The sequence below is a fragment of the Paramormyrops kingsleyae genome, chromosome 7 (genome assembly GCF_048594095.1).
Source record: "Paramormyrops kingsleyae isolate MSU_618 chromosome 7, PKINGS_0.4, whole genome shotgun sequence".
Lineage (NCBI taxonomy): Eukaryota > Metazoa > Chordata > Actinopteri > Osteoglossiformes > Mormyridae > Paramormyrops > Paramormyrops kingsleyae.
In genome coordinates this window covers 9925310-9939995 of record NC_132803.1, presented here as the reverse complement: position 1 = coordinate 9939995, position 14686 = coordinate 9925310, and the positions used below count along the sequence as shown (strand labels likewise).

General features: G+C 45.9%; 2 protein-coding genes across 3 annotated transcripts; one reads left to right on the top strand and one right to left on the bottom strand.

Annotated features, from left to right (window-relative positions):
- Positions 1 to 249: 249 nt before the first annotated feature.
- LOC111842237 (forkhead box protein N4-like) lies at positions 250 to 8854 on the top strand. The gene is made up of 9 exons (XM_023808650.2): positions 250 to 329; positions 4243 to 4376; positions 4962 to 5059; positions 5279 to 5383; positions 5958 to 6088; positions 6214 to 6310; positions 6397 to 6604; positions 7093 to 7449; positions 7961 to 8854. Exons 1-9 carry the CDS (start codon positions 250 to 252, stop codon positions 8221 to 8223), a joined length of 1473 nt encoding a protein of 490 aa, XP_023664418.1. The 3' UTR covers positions 8224 to 8854.
- Positions 8855 to 10537: 1683 nt separating this feature from the next.
- LOC111842034 (uracil-DNA glycosylase-like) lies at positions 10538 to 14280 on the bottom strand. 2 transcript variants are annotated; one of them, XM_023808258.2, is made up of 7 exons: positions 14042 to 14280; positions 13206 to 13403; positions 12899 to 12994; positions 12658 to 12755; positions 11914 to 12002; positions 11361 to 11539; positions 10538 to 11053 (listed from the first exon to the last, which is right to left on the bottom strand). In XM_023808258.2, the coding sequence occupies exons 1-7, from the start codon at positions 14144 to 14146 to the stop codon at positions 10913 to 10915; spliced, it is 906 nt and encodes a 301-aa protein (XP_023664026.1). In that variant the 5' UTR covers positions 14147 to 14280; the 3' UTR covers positions 10538 to 10912. The 2 variants fall into 2 exon arrangements, with proteins under 2 accessions (XP_023664026.1, XP_023664027.1); XM_023808259.2 differs by lacking the exon at positions 14042 to 14280 and adding an exon at positions 13551 to 14021.
- Between the last annotated feature and the right edge of the window lie 406 nt (positions 14281 to 14686).

Below are 14686 nucleotides of genomic sequence, written 5' to 3'. Positions count from 1 at the left end.
TAAATATCAAAATTTCAATGCCATTCGTATTTGCAGACAGTTGTGGTATGATTGTTACATATTATTCTCTTGTTGTGGTAGTTCACTTTCAGTGTAACGGACAGCTGAAATATATTTGGCTGGACTATAGACACGCGTAAACATAGGACCTGCAATAACTGAAGGCAACATAATATCGATACTAATAACGAATGTATATTTGAGCTCCAGTAGGGCTATATTTCATAAGATCTTTTCACTAATGAAGAAATGATAGAAAGTGGGATCGCGCCCCAGCTGTCAGGGACCCCCGGGAGTTCGGGACCGCACGCCACGTCCCAAGACTACAGGTAAGGCTGAAACGTTACCCTAAGCAGTTACACAAAGCTTTTGACTCATTTCATCCTTTTCCAATAACTTTTGTTCTTGAGATCTTTATCATCTGTTTCGACCTTTAATCTTACGTTGGGAATACACTTTCTACATATCCAGTACTTAAATAAATTTGGAAGTTAACCCAAAGCCAAAGGATTAAGCAATAATAATGCTAAAAGCCTCTATTTATTTAGCATTATTGTGTTGGTATTACAGATCATAAAGCAGGTTTTTTTTTTTTTTTTTTTTTTTTTTAACCTTTTTTTTTTTAAATCATAAAAAATTTTAGTTTTATGATTTTTTTTTAAATTTTTTTGTATAGCTGTGTACCTATTGAAAAAGCTTTATTGTAAGTCATCTACTTGTTTGGGTACTGTAACACAACCTTAAAAGGTTTGTTTGTGATAATTCCATTGAAATGCTTCATCCCCTCTCCTGCCAGTGCTATCGACACTGTGTGTGTGTTTGTGTGTGTGTGTGTGTGGGGGGGGGGGGGGGGTGATGTGATGTGCAAAGCCCCCATGAAGTCACGTGGTTTCAGGACTGAGTGGATCTGTCAGGAGTGATCATGCCTGTTTACTCTTCTGTTGTCAAAGGGGCACAGCGTCGGGGGATTAGGGGTCACCCTCAGGGTCGCGAGTGGGGTGTGTGTGTGGGGGGGGGGGGTTCGATCCTTTAATTAGAGGAAGGATAGTGGAACCATCATGGGGGTCATTTACCAATCTACTCTTTGTTAAGCGTGAGTCAGTGCTGCCTCCTCTAAGCAGTGTGCTTGCAGTGACTCGCTGAGTGACAGGAACATGGTATTCTAGGGTGGCTCAGTTGGTAGTGGCGTTGCCTCTTCCCAACCCCAAACTTGTATGGGGTTCCTCCCCCAGCACAAAGACATGCTGGTAGGCAAACTGGTGTCCCTAAATTACCCAGCGTGTATAAAGGTGCTCTGTGATGGATCGGCATTTCATCCAGGGTGACCTGTGATTTTCTTGGCTCCAAGTGAGTAGGTTCAATCTGGAACGCTGTGTGAAGTGTTACTCGCTGGCAGTGTTGCCGAAGTTACTCACAGTAGTAATCCATTAATGACAAAGGTGGACCAGAGAGTACAAATCCAGACCAAAGTTTTGTTTCAACTACCCAGTTGTGTATAGTGAGTCACTGTCACAGAGGACTCAGCTGGTTGGTTGAAACCTTGGTCTGGATTTGTACCTTCTGGACCTGAACTTTCTACCTCTGTCTGTAATGTATTACTTTTGTGAGTAACTTCCCCAGTGCTGCTCACTATTTCCCTGCCATAGATTGTGCTTTTGTGTATGAGAGAGGGACCGCAGGGCTCTGTGATCTACATCCCAACCGATGTCATCTTTTGCAATTCAGAAACTTTATTTTAATCATTTTGTGGAACCTGTCTATTTATACAGCCTTGTATTGGCTGTAGTAAATTGTGGTGAAGTACTGCAGCTGCGTCCTCTGGGATTTGAATGGGCATCCTCCCGGTCACATGACCTTCAGCGCTGTTACCAGGGGTCCTTAATGATATCTGCTGTATGGAAAATGTAGGTATATAAACTGTGAATGAACATAGATTTGCGGTGGAGTAAATAACCTCTGTGTACGTGGCTGCATCAATATAAACATCGTCGGACACCGATTTCTGTTTACAAACATGAACGGTGATTTCCATCGAGGAGGCTCCTAAGAGCTATGAACTGATATCTCGCCCGGAGGAAACGGCCGCATGCTTGTGTTACCCCCTGCCAGCCAATGGTGACTCCATTGTGTGCTGCACGCCTTGATCCGACGGTTCACCTGGCGACGCGGGGTATACTGCGGAAGCGAACGTGCAACCAGTGCTTTGGTCATGTCGACAGCCTGCCCGGGCTCACTGCAGCTTTGCTAGACTGGATGTTCCCCACTGGAAGGTTAGCACACTTTTAACATTGTAAATTCCAGAAGGAATGGATATCAGCTTAATGAATCAGAATGTTTTTTATGATGTCTGTTCAGTTGTTGTAGATGTGAGAGACAGTTAAGTAAGTAGACCTGCGGTATTGTCCGGAATTCTACTTCCAGACTCATGTAGGACATTATTTTTGCATTACTATTTGTCCGGTAATAGTCTTAGGATTTTCTTCTGTGATTTTTCAAAGAGCTTTATGACTATATCAGTTCCTTGTATTAATAATGTATAATTAACTTCCTGATATTAAAAGAAACACAAGCATCACTTTCTCTCTTTTTAAAAATGCAAATTGATAGTTGGCTAGAATTAAACCTTGCCACTGGATTTCTATGGATCTGGTTAAAGACCACGTAACAATAGCAATTATTTTTCTCATTTTAATAGCTGAATACAAAATATGCTTTTTTTTTCTATCAAAATACATAGACGGAAAACTTTTATTTATCTTTAGGGTAATTAATTTAAATTCCTTTGTGTGTGTGTGTGTGTGTGTGTGTGTAAATTACTAATATAATATTTATTCTAAGTAAATTATTTTCAGGACTTTTGTCACTGGGTGTCTATGTAAAGTGACCCATAACTTATCACCCTCCCTTTTCGGTTTACCTGTGAAACAATTGGCACACGAGTCTCGTGGCAACCATTTGTCAAGACGGACAGCTGAATGAGAGAACAGTTGGTAGGAGGAGCAGGAATTCAAATGTCAAGATTATTTGGCCGGCAGGCAGGAGACGCAACATCAGGGATAGAAGGATTACCCAGAAACCCCCCCCCCCCAAACTCCCTGGGCTGCTGTGGTACTGTGGAGGAGATAATGAGGTTTGAGGGCAAATGGTCGTGAAATTAATTTGGTCATCATGTAGAACTGCTTGACCACAGTCAGACCCCCCCCTCCGCCCCCCACACACACTCAACGACCCAAATTCAACCCCGCCTCCTCACGGTCTAGTGGACCCCTGGGGACGAGGCCTGAAAATGACAAGGAAGCAGATGGTGTCCTTCTCGTCTGCCTTGACTGTGTGCTGTCAGTCGGACGGATTCAAGCCAGAGCTGGTTACAATAATTTGTACGGCTGAGAGAGAGGAGGAAAACCCCAGAGACAATCAAGGAGGGGTGTCGGGGAGACAATAGGGCCACATGCCACCGAGCCGATGGCAATCCCGCTTACAATAGGTGATCATCTTTCAATAGACAGGCCAACTGTCACAAACAACATGAGCTCACTTCACATTTCAAACTGTAGTGGGGTGCTTGTGTACATATGATTCAGCCAATGGTGAGGGAGGACCCGGGGTCACCTGACATGGGACTTTTTGTGCGTCTGTGTGTGTGCGTGCGGCTGCCGTGGAGAGAGAGGACCCCGCAGAACTGAGAGTAAAAACCTAACGAAACTGTAAGGGTTGTCATGGTAACCCCTTTAAGAGTTCATTTATTTTGCAGCATGAGCACACAAAGGAGCCGGAGGTGACTCAGGCTGATTCTTACCCTTCTTCTCTTAAAAAGGGACCCATTCACATAAAAAGGAATAAGAACGTATCACTCTTACAGCACCGGAGTAACAGATTTAGATTCTGCTTCATACTTGGCAGCGATTTAAATCTAATGTGAAACATTTATTTTTTATATTATAAAACACTGCCACCATGTAATGGTTGAGTGGTAGATGGATGGTTGGATATATTACACAAGAATACAATGCTTATTACTTAAGAAATGGTTTAAAATTATTTTTAGAAAAAATTTAATGCTTTTTATAGGTCAGTTTTAAAAAAATACCGTAACTTCAGAATTGTTGACAGATGTGTTTGAAATATACTTCTAAGTCTTGCAATAAATTGCATGAAATAATTAATGATAATAATGAAATAATGAATAATCCTGTTTTGGGGCGGCACTTCCTGACATGGCTTCCCACAATGCATCTGCCGCAGGCTGCTCACCTTGGACCCGTCCCAGCTGGCGGGGGGCTCCCCAGGGGACCTGCAGCCCTTATCATGGCTCACCTCGGTGGATGTGCACAGGCTGCAGCAGCGGGTTGCCCCTCAGAGCGGCTTGCCGGGGGGAGGTAGGTACCCCCACACCCCCAAAATCCACTTTCGAATACCTGCAGTTAGCGTAGCACAGGCATCGTCTTTCATGTCTTCTCATCCATTCACGTGATTAATTCAACGATTCAAACAAGCAGTTATTTTTCTTCTACGTGGAGGGCTGGGCTTTCGTGCAGTCATGGTGGAATGATGGCAGTGGCCCAGTACTCTTAACGTGGGCTTTGTGGTTCTCTCCTTCTGGAAGGTGCTCATACTAAACTTGTAAGTCAAGCAGATTGCTTCATATAAAAACGTTTGCTAAGCAACTGCTGAAAAATAGCACTAATAAAAGTGTCTACATCCAGGAAAGGGCAATTGAGCCTGAAAAACAACAGCAAGAGTCAACATCAACCAGTAACCCCCAGCCCTAGAATCCATTTAAGCAGCAAGCTATATCTCATAAGGGGTTTTCTAATTAAGTATCTGGAGGCTAAACGTTACTCTATGCTAGGGCTCTTATTGACTCATTTCTTGTAGAAACCTCGTTAGGTCCTTTCATGACTGAAGGTGGACATTAGGTCACCACTGCTAATTCCTCTTCTGGGTTTTGCATCTTTTCTCAGCTCAGGTGAACAGCATGAGCTCCACTGAGGGGCGGGACGCTATGGGCCAGCTCTATAAAAGTGCGGAAACTAACGTCAACATTGCTCACCATGGAAACGTGAGTGTCATCTCTGTTTCTTTGGTGCCGTTTGGATTCCTCAGCTCCGTGGTGCTGTTGGGCGTACCAGTTCGACAGCAGGGGGACACACAGCTGGTGTCCCCATCTAAATCCTGTTTGCATTTTATCATGAAATAACTATGAATTCCTGGTCGAAATTCCAGTAAATGACACGGTATACAAAATGCATTGCAACTAAACATCTTTTCCTCCTTTTAGATGGCAGTTTCCTGTCTAGCTGGGCAGGTTCCTCTAGAACTCCATCCTCATCTTGCGCTCTTGCAACCATCCCAGGTGTTTGCCCTGGCCCCAATTGGACAGCAGGTACCAGTCTAAAAATGAAGCGGATGGTGTCCTTCTCGTCTGCCTTGACTGTGTGCTGTCTGTCGGATGGATTCAAGCTAGAGCTGGTTATAATAATTTGTACGGCCGAGACAGAGGAGGAAGACCCCAGAGACAATCAAGGAGGGGTGTCACACGTAGCGTAGCACAGCCATCGTGTTTCATGTCTTGTGGTCCATGACATAGCTGGTCACGCTCATGGGAGTTTTACTTAAAGAAAAATGATTGGTTGAGAGAGGTAATAATCAGATTGTAGAGGTGGCAGGTCCAAGCAACTAGAGGAGGCAGGACCAAGACATTTGATTGGTTGGTCCGACATCTGACCAAGATCTGATTGGTCGTCTCTCTGAACCAGTCATTTTTCGTTCTGCCCTCAGAACATTTTTGTGTAAGTAAAACTCCCATGACCATTAGTCATTAATATTCTGTGAAGAAACTTTGAATAGTTCCACAGAATGCACGTGATCGGTTGTTTGTAAAGTCAGCAGTGAGGACACGGTCGACTTGGATCCAAAATGGAGGCTCAGCATGCGTTTGTCGTTTCCTGTCTCCATAGTGTCCAGCGGTGGGTCTCTACAGCAGCGCCTCCTTCAGCAGCCAGACTCAGTTCCTGCAGCCACACCTTGACCCACATAATGAGCACGAGCTGCAGCCCACGGTCTTCCCCAAGCCCATTTACTCCTACAGGTGAGTTTCACCCAGACAACGGCAAGCCGGGCCCTCGCCGCCATGGTGGTGTTTATCATTAAGTGTAGGCCGTCTTAAGTCACATGATCAGGAGCAGGCTGGAAGGCTTTGATCTTGTTTCCCAGTTGCCTTATTGCCATGGCTCTGAAGAACAGCCAGACCGGAAGCCTCCCTGTCAGTGAGATCTACAGCTTTATGAAGGAGCACTTTCCCTATTTCAAGGTGAGTTGGGAGGGGGACACTCGGCGCACATTCAGAAATGAAAAGGTACACCTTCCATTTTGTCCCTATGCCTGCATCCCCCTCAGACAGCTCCGGACGGCTGGAAGAATTCGGTGCGGCACAATCTGTCCCTCAACAAGTGTTTTGAGAAGGTGGAGAACAAGCTGAACGGCTCGTCGCGCAAGGGCTGCCTGTGGGCCCTGAACCCGGCCCGCATCGAGAGGATGGAGGAGGAGATGCTGAAGTGGAAGCTGAAGGACCTGGCGGCCATCCGACGTAGCATGGCCAACCCAGGTAATGGGGGGGGCAAGGGGTGTGGAGGTGAAGATTGTACTTGTGGCCTTCGCAAGACCGGTCTTGCTCACTTGCTTTCCAAGAATGAACTTGAAGCGCAGTGAATCATGGGATTGATTGAGGATGTAACCGATTTATCCTTGATATTTGGTGGGGGGGGGGGGGGTTACTGTCCTCTGTACTTCTGTTCTTGAGGATTGGAACTGGACTTCGGCAATGAAAGATGATGTAACATGAGCACAGAAGTACACATATTGAGAAACACCCATGGTGACATCCAGGGGGTCACTAGAGACTTTGGCCATCGTGATAACACATCGTATTGGGTCTCAACCCTGATCAACCCAATTATATTCCAATATTTTAGGGCCCCAGTCACTTTGGGGCTCTTGGAATCGCTTTAACCACACCCCTTCCTTACAGCACCCCCTGGTGATATCTAAGATGAATTTTTTACCCCAGAATAATGCTGCCCAAATCTCCCTTAGATGAGCTGGACAGGCTGATCATGGACCGGCCCGAAAGCTGCCGACAGGAGCTCTGTGACCCCAGCGTGACCCATCTGGCCATCCAGCCCATTCCCAGCCCAGCATTGTTGGTCCAAACCCATCCTCACGTCAGAATGGGCCACTCCATGCAGCAGAACCAGTTGCTGGTGGTGGCCCAAGCCCCGCTGGTGTCCAGAGCCGACTCTCCCTGCTCGGCCCGGACGACCCCCCTCCACACTGTCCCAGACATCAGCCAACAGCAGATGGAGCCACCCCAAGACCTCTACGGCCTCCACAGTGACATAAGCCCTGAAGTGGATGCTTTGGATCCTAGCATTACGGACTTTGCCTTACATGGTAACTTTCAGAAGAAATAGCTGCCATAAAATACATAATTAACCACTAATGTAAATCCAGCAGCGAGAAGCATTCAGACCTGTAATTAGCTAGGGGTCCTTTGGAATGTTTGCACCTGTTGGGCACAGCAGATTGCAGAGATACTTGCAGAACATAACCAGGACAAAGGTGGAAATAGGGTGAACAAGAGACGTGGAAACAGTTTACATGGAACCTCTTATAAAACCAGTTATGCAAGTTTCAGTCTTAGGGACAGCCTAATCAACATTAGTATTGGTATACATGCAAGACTGCGCTTGTGAAATGATAGTGGATTCTTCTACACTGATTCTAGCCTGTTTTTTGGTTGGTCCATGGGGTTAAATAACATTTATGAATTGATATATTTGCTGTGGGATGGAACTGCTTATTGCATCATGACCCATGTATCACAGTGGAGTTTGTCTATTGTTGTATTGGTTGTACCTTTAAGGGTAACTATGGTGACACCCTCCCATTTTTTCATACAAAGGGAACCTGTGGGAGGAAATGAAGGACGAGAGCTTCAACCTGGAGACGCTGGGATCGCTCAGCGACTCACCCCTGCGCCTGTCCGACTGTGAGCTGGTCCTGCAGGAGGCCACGCCTCCATCCGGCCCCGGCGCCGCCCCCGTGCCCTTCCCAGACCTGCAGGTGACAGGCCTGTATGCCACGTTCGCTGCTTCAGATCCAGGGACCAGCAGCACTCAGTACAGCAACACGCACGGGGGTAGCCGGCCCATTGTGCTGCTATGAGAAGCGGAAGCCAAAACTGAGGGGAAGGAGACTTTCAGCGCCAGGCGGCCCGAACCGCCTACTCATTCCGGCCACATCCATTTAGCCCCGCCCACCACTCCACAAGCCTCGCACCACCCTGGCACTTAACGCCCCTTTCCCACTCATGTCAGTCATCGAGGAAGCAGGGAAAATTCAGCAGAGGACCTTTCGTTCACTTTTGTCCAATCACCTGCTGCAGGACCCAAGGTCGACCAAGGACATTTAAACAGTGTTAAGGGAGACTGATGTGCAGGAGATACAGGGGACGGGCTGGATTTGGACTGAAAGCAGTGGATCTCAGCCCCCCCCCATTTGAAATCAAGCAAATGAGAAACAGCACCAGCTCCAATAAATGACTGATCAAGAAATAATATTTATTGCTAAGAGCGATAAACACGTCTTTTTACCCGCTAAGATTGTTAGCCTTACGCAGATAGTCAGGCGTTGTGTGTTTACTGTCCCTGTGCTTGGTGTGTGTTAGCATGTTAGCTAGTGTGTCTTTTTCTATTTATGCACGTGAGATCTTCCCATCTGCAGACCTGCAGAAGTGTACACTGTACACAAGCACCATCGTTTAATCCAAAACCATTAAAGTGTTTGATTCTAAAAAGATCATTTTAAAAACCTGCAGAACACATCGTTACCCAGCTCTTCCCCGTCAGGATTATTAATACCGGCCAGGAGCCCCATTTCCCGCCTTCCATCTATCTTCTGTAACTGGTTGTTCTATTTAGGGTCGGGGGGGGGGGGGGTCTGGAGCCCATCCTGGTGGCTACAGGCATAAAGCAGGGAACAACCCAGGATGGGGCGCCAACCCATCACAGGGCACACTCACACACAGGGGCAATTTGGTAACTCCAATTAACCTCAGCATGTTTTTGGACTGGGGGGGGAAGCAGAGAACCCACAGGAAAGCCCACAATGACACGGGAAGAACATGCAAACTCCAGACACATAGAACCATGACAGACACTTCAACGCTCTTCCCAGAGGTGTGAGGCACCAGTGTTAACCCTTTTGTTTCTGCCCAAAGAAGCTCTTTGCTGGGTAGCAAATGCAGGTGGTAAAATCCATCCATCCCCCATCCCCCACTTCTGCAGAACCGGCTTGCAGGGGTCTCCCAGGCAGCGGGGGGGAACACCCTGGACGGGACACCAGGTCATCACAAGACACACACTAGGGATGATGAAATTCACCAGGGTGCACCGGCGTAAAAGATGACGATGCAACTGGCCCAATTTTTAAAAAGTGTGTACTGGATATAATTGAGGATGAACTCAGGATACATCATTTCTGACTTCTTTATTTAATTGTTAGTAGACACCCTATGCGTTTATTATTTAGAAATGAGACCTATATTTTAATACTTAGATATACTGCCCCTCTCTGAACTACTCTTGTAATCTGTACCATACTGAATTGTATAGCATCACATTCTGTTGCATTGCATCGTATCGTGTTGAATCTCATTGTGTCGAATCAAATCGTGTCACGTCAGTAGTTGCTTCAAATGTATCTTTAATGTACCGGGTCGTGTATCACATCAGCCTCAGTGATCGAAATGCAGTCCTGCGCAGACGCAGACGCAAACGCTATGGATGACTCCGCGTGTCCGAGCAGCACAGGAGAAACATCCAAGCTCTGCAAACTCACATAATCAGACGGGATTCAAACCTACAATCCTGGAGGCGTGAGGCCACAGTACTACCCCCCCCCCCCCACCCCACCCCCCCGAGTCACCCCCCCGAGTCACCCAGGTAGCAAAACATTAACCTTAAAACTGTGGAAGATGTTTCAATAGATCACCATTAAGCAATCAAATAAACCTTGTGGCAAAACCACCTCACAGTAAACTACATTTAAATGACTTATCTGGTTAGAGGAACCAAGGAGAGCAACCCTTCCCAGAGTTAATGGGTAAAAATGGGACCCTACCAAGGCAGGGCTAAGCAGAGTCCAGAGCAGTAAGTGTTCCCACCCACTCTCTCGCTCCCTGCTGATGGTGGTATAATGACTAGTCAGAGTGCGGCTTGCTAGAGGTGCTGATGACTGGGTTGGGGGGTCAGTAGGAGGAGGTGTCGTGTGGGCTGGGCAGGTACTGTGTCAAAGGCTGAGCAAAATACCATTAACTTACATTCTTACGTACATAAGAACGGAAACCCCAATGCATGGCTGGAGTATAGCGCCCTCTGCTGTCTGCATTGAATTGGCCCTGTTCAATAAATACCAACCCAACTGTACATTTAAAATATATGCTTCCCTAGTGCACAGAATGGGGAGAAACACAGTAGACTTTGATTTTCAAATTTTATATTCAAACTGGTATAAAACAGAAAAATATTTACAGCCAAAATATTTCCACACATTTCTCGAATGACAGACTCAAGCAAAGACAAACCAGGTTCATCCAATTACTGGACACGAGTGAGCTAAACGTGGTAAACAGGACATGTCTTGCATCGATTGGTACTTCTTACCACATGGAAACTTACAAAACAAATTCAGAGAACTTTTAAGGTTGTAATATTTGTAGCTTCACTATTGATTTCGCTTAAGAATATGCTCTTCTCAAATTTAAAACTTCATGTAGACAACGGTACCCAAAAAACTGCATTTCAAACCTCAGTCGAACAAAACTGAACCAACCAAGCACCCTAATGGGATGGACTCAGAGCGCCGTCCAATCGATGGGCTTCTTCCCTGATCTCTGCAGCAGCTGATTGGTCTTCGAGAAGTGTCGACAGCCGAGGAAGCCACGGTGCGCCGACAGAGGGGAGGGGTGGGCTGTCTGCAGGACGTGGTGTCGTTTCTGGGGGGGGAGAAACGCCATGATGTACCAGAATAGTGCGGCTTTGGAAAATACCATCAAAATCCAAGGGATGATGTTTGCACAGTAAGAAGGTATGAAAAATCAATCCCAGGTTAGCTGAAGCAACATTCAAAGTGCTCAGTCTGAATCATCACAATAAAAATCCAGCCATTTATACAGTTATTTATGTATTAATTATATCAACTGCATAAGAATAATAAAGTGTGAAATCTGCCCACATCTGAGTAAACTGCAGTAATATAAGCAGCCGGTGAAGTGGCTGAGCCCCGCCCCCCCCACCGCCCACCCTGTCGATGACGTCGCCCTTCCGCTGGGCGTAGGCCCCCCACAGCATGAACACCAGGCCGCTCAGGTGCGTGTTGAGCCACTGCACCACAGCGTCCGTGAAGGTCTCCCAGCCCTGGTCCCGGTGAGAGTTGGCCTGGTGTGCTCGCACCGTCAGCACAGCATTGAGCAGCAGGACTCCTGCGGGCGGGGAGACAATGCGAAGAAAAAAGGACAGAGAAATACTGAGGGGAAGAAAATTACCTATACCGGCCATATGTGACATGAAGGGTATATGTAATTAAAGAGGAGAGAGGAACTGAATCAAATAACTAACTTTTGGGCATCACAATATGTCTCTTGTTAATACTTTCGGCGTACTACTAATCTGCTTACCAAATTGTAGGCGTAAGTAACGTCTGTATAGTACCAAAAAGCCGGTGTCTGGACAAATGCTTACGCCCATCATCTAAAGCCCTGCTGATTATTGCGCATGTGGTATATAACTGCGATGTGATACTGTGCAGCCCGATGGAGAATATAAACTCATCCCACGGGGGGGAACAGCAGCCTACCCTGTTTTGCCCATCCTGTGAGATCCCCGTGCCCAGGGTGCTGGAATCCTTCTATATCAGTGGACAGCTCTTTGTACATGTTCTCCAAGCTGAAAACAAAAGCACCGCTGTAAGAGAGTCTGTTTGAATGCGGCTTGTGGGCCGGTCAGCGCTGCCAAAGCAATCCTGGCACGAGGAGCAGAAGTCAGCACCTGCACATCAAGCGGAGCGACACCCGCGGATCTGCGAGAGCCGACCGCTTAGATCGCGCATCTGCTCCGTTTCTGTCCTTTATTATCGGAAAACCAGAGAATATTAGAGAGGCACTATGGCTCAGCTGGCAGGATTATTACCGTGCACCCTTAGGGTCGGAGGTTCGAATTCCACCACAGGCATACTATTCATCCTAGGTGACAGGAGCCCTAAAAATCTGAAATATAATTGGATTGGTCGGCATTTTGGGGGACCCAAAATTTGTAGCAGCCCCCCTGGTTAGAAGTATAATAATAATAATAATAATAATAATAATAATAATAATACAAGCAAGCCTCAGCTAAAATCCAGAATATACAGTTTTACTTCCCGAAGAATCTACACTCCCTGCAGCTGGACCCTTTGTTATTAGCTAAGGAGCTAAGCTACAGCAGCGCACTTGATAAGCCAACCCTGGCCAACAAGCTGCTGTCCAGGGCTCCTGTGTTTGCAACAAGGCACCAGAGTGACTAAACATTAGGACATTATCAGCAGCAGCAGCAGAGAGGGTACCTGGGAGGAGGCGGAACGGGCCTTTGCACACTGAAGCACAGCCCGTGTGCCTGACCCGGCCCGTGGTATGGGTCTTGGCCAAGAATCACGACCTTCACCTGGAAACAATGACTTAATCAATTTCCACAACGGCAAAGAGTTACAAAAACAATCTAAGACGCTGAGCAAAATCTAACACACCAGAGCAGTTAGTTAACAAACGCGTTAACTAAAAAGACATCAAAGCACTTTTAGTACTCACTTCATGAATGGTGCACATCTGCGTCCATGAAAACACTTGATTTGGGGGCGGGTAGATCGTGTACCGTCTCCTCTCCTCCGCCACAAAAGACATTAGCTGCGCGCAGACACACATTCTAAATCCCTCAAATACCCACGAGCAGCAATCTCAAATGTCAAATTAACTAAGCACCAGCACATTCGTTAAAAATGAAATACATTAATGAATTTCACCATAAACACGGGAACATCTTGTTTACAACACAGGACCATGTAAACTTGCCATTTTAGAATAAGTATATCATGGAACGTAAAGAAGTAAAATATACCTTTATGTAATATGGCTTCCCAAACTCTGCAATTAGTGCATTACGCCAGCTATCTCCAAATCCTTCGGGTACATTTCGGGCACATAGTCTCTCCAACGCCGCACGTTTGTTTTTCTCTATCCGGTCCAGCTGCTCCGAACTGAGCGGCGAAGGTACTGCATCATCGCTGGTCGACTTCAATTTTTTCAGCGACGACACCTTGGTGTATTTAGTGATGCCACGTTTTAACTTCAACCGCATAGCCACCGATGTATCGTATATCCTACTTTGACTAAATCTCATTAAACACATATTTACAAACATGTCGCACAACACGGTCAATGTCGTATGACACGCTACACGTACATTTATAACACTTTACACTTCGTGATCGGCTTGCAACATAAAATACTACTTCACATGTTTACATCCGGGTTGGACCACGTGGCCGTTTCGCGGCATCCTCAATGTTAAGAACGCCCAAGCAGCGTTCTATTGGATGGCGCCGTAGCCCCGCCTCCTTTAATGGCGCGCTTGCACGTTTGTAAAGGAATGAAGAATGCCTGAAATATCTTTACCAGGGATCGTCGATCTGTCCGCACACGAAGAAACGTGTCTGTGGCAAAATATTTTGATTGAGGAAAGTAATATGTAGACTACGTTTTTAAGTGCTACGTCCGTGGTAAAAATTGCATTTTGACAAAAATGTCCGTCAGAATTAACGGTAGTATTGACACGTGATCTTTACTAATAACAGTATACAGTTATATGGCTATTTTACAATGTACTAGTCGTTCCCAATCTTAATCTTAATTATAACATTATAATTGTAAATTGCCAAAGAAAGAGAAACTCACGTTATCCTTTGATTGAATGTCCCCATCTGTTTCGTTGCTCCCATCTACAGACCTCTTTTTAGAAAGCGGAGAAAAGAAAGAGTGGAGAGTTTTCTGCCCAATCATGCCGAATGTGTCAGTCGGTTTTTTGTTGTATTAATCTAGGTATCCCTTCAGCATCCGCTATTCTGAGACTCAGGCAGCACTCGATCCGTCAGTATTTTACAAAGTATCGCTGCGAAAGTATCGCTTCCTGCCAAGCTTAAAACTTAACGCGAGAGTTCTTCAGATGAGGAAGTACTCAGATAATTACGTGGATGGATGTTGATCAGATATATTGTATAATTAAGTTTGTACAACTATGAAACGTAAGTGTTCCAGCAAGTAATATAGGCCTAATTGTTTAATTTCCCAGTCTTATGATTTTGCGTGTGTGATAGTTGGTAAAAATAAAAACATATAATTTCAGCACCACATTGTTTTGATATTGGGTGGAGAAACGTAGAGACACATCAATACATCAATATCACTATTCAGATCCGCTCATCCGTATTACCCGGAGTTTTGCTTCGTCCTTGTACCCCGGCACCCATATTGATTTTTTGGGTATTGGAAGCTGCATTTAGGGTACAGAAGGACAGCCAAGAAATACCCACCCAGGTCTGG

Coding starts and splice junctions, on each gene's coding strand:
- LOC111842237 (XM_023808650.2), top strand. CDS start 250: ATGATAGAAAGTGGGATCGCGCCCCAGCTGTCAGGGACCCCCGGGAGT. Junction 5,060..5,278: donor ACATTGCTCACCATGGAAAC/GTGAGTGTCATC, acceptor TCCTCCTTTTAG/ATGGCAGTTTCCTGTCTAGC. Junction 7,450..7,960: donor TACGGACTTTGCCTTACATG/GTAACTTTCAGA, acceptor TTTCATACAAAG/GGAACCTGTGGGAGGAAATG.
- LOC111842034 (XM_023808258.2), bottom strand. CDS start 14,146: ATGATTGGGCAGAAAACTCTCCACTCTTTCTTTTCTCCGCTTTCTAAA. Junction 13,404..14,041: donor ACATTCAATCAAAGGATAAC/GTGAGTTTCTCT, acceptor AAATACACCAAG/GTGTCGTCGCTGAAAAAATT. Junction 12,995..13,205: donor GGAAGCCATATTACATAAAG/GTATATTTTACT, acceptor GTCTGCGCGCAG/CTAATGTCTTTTGTGGCGGA.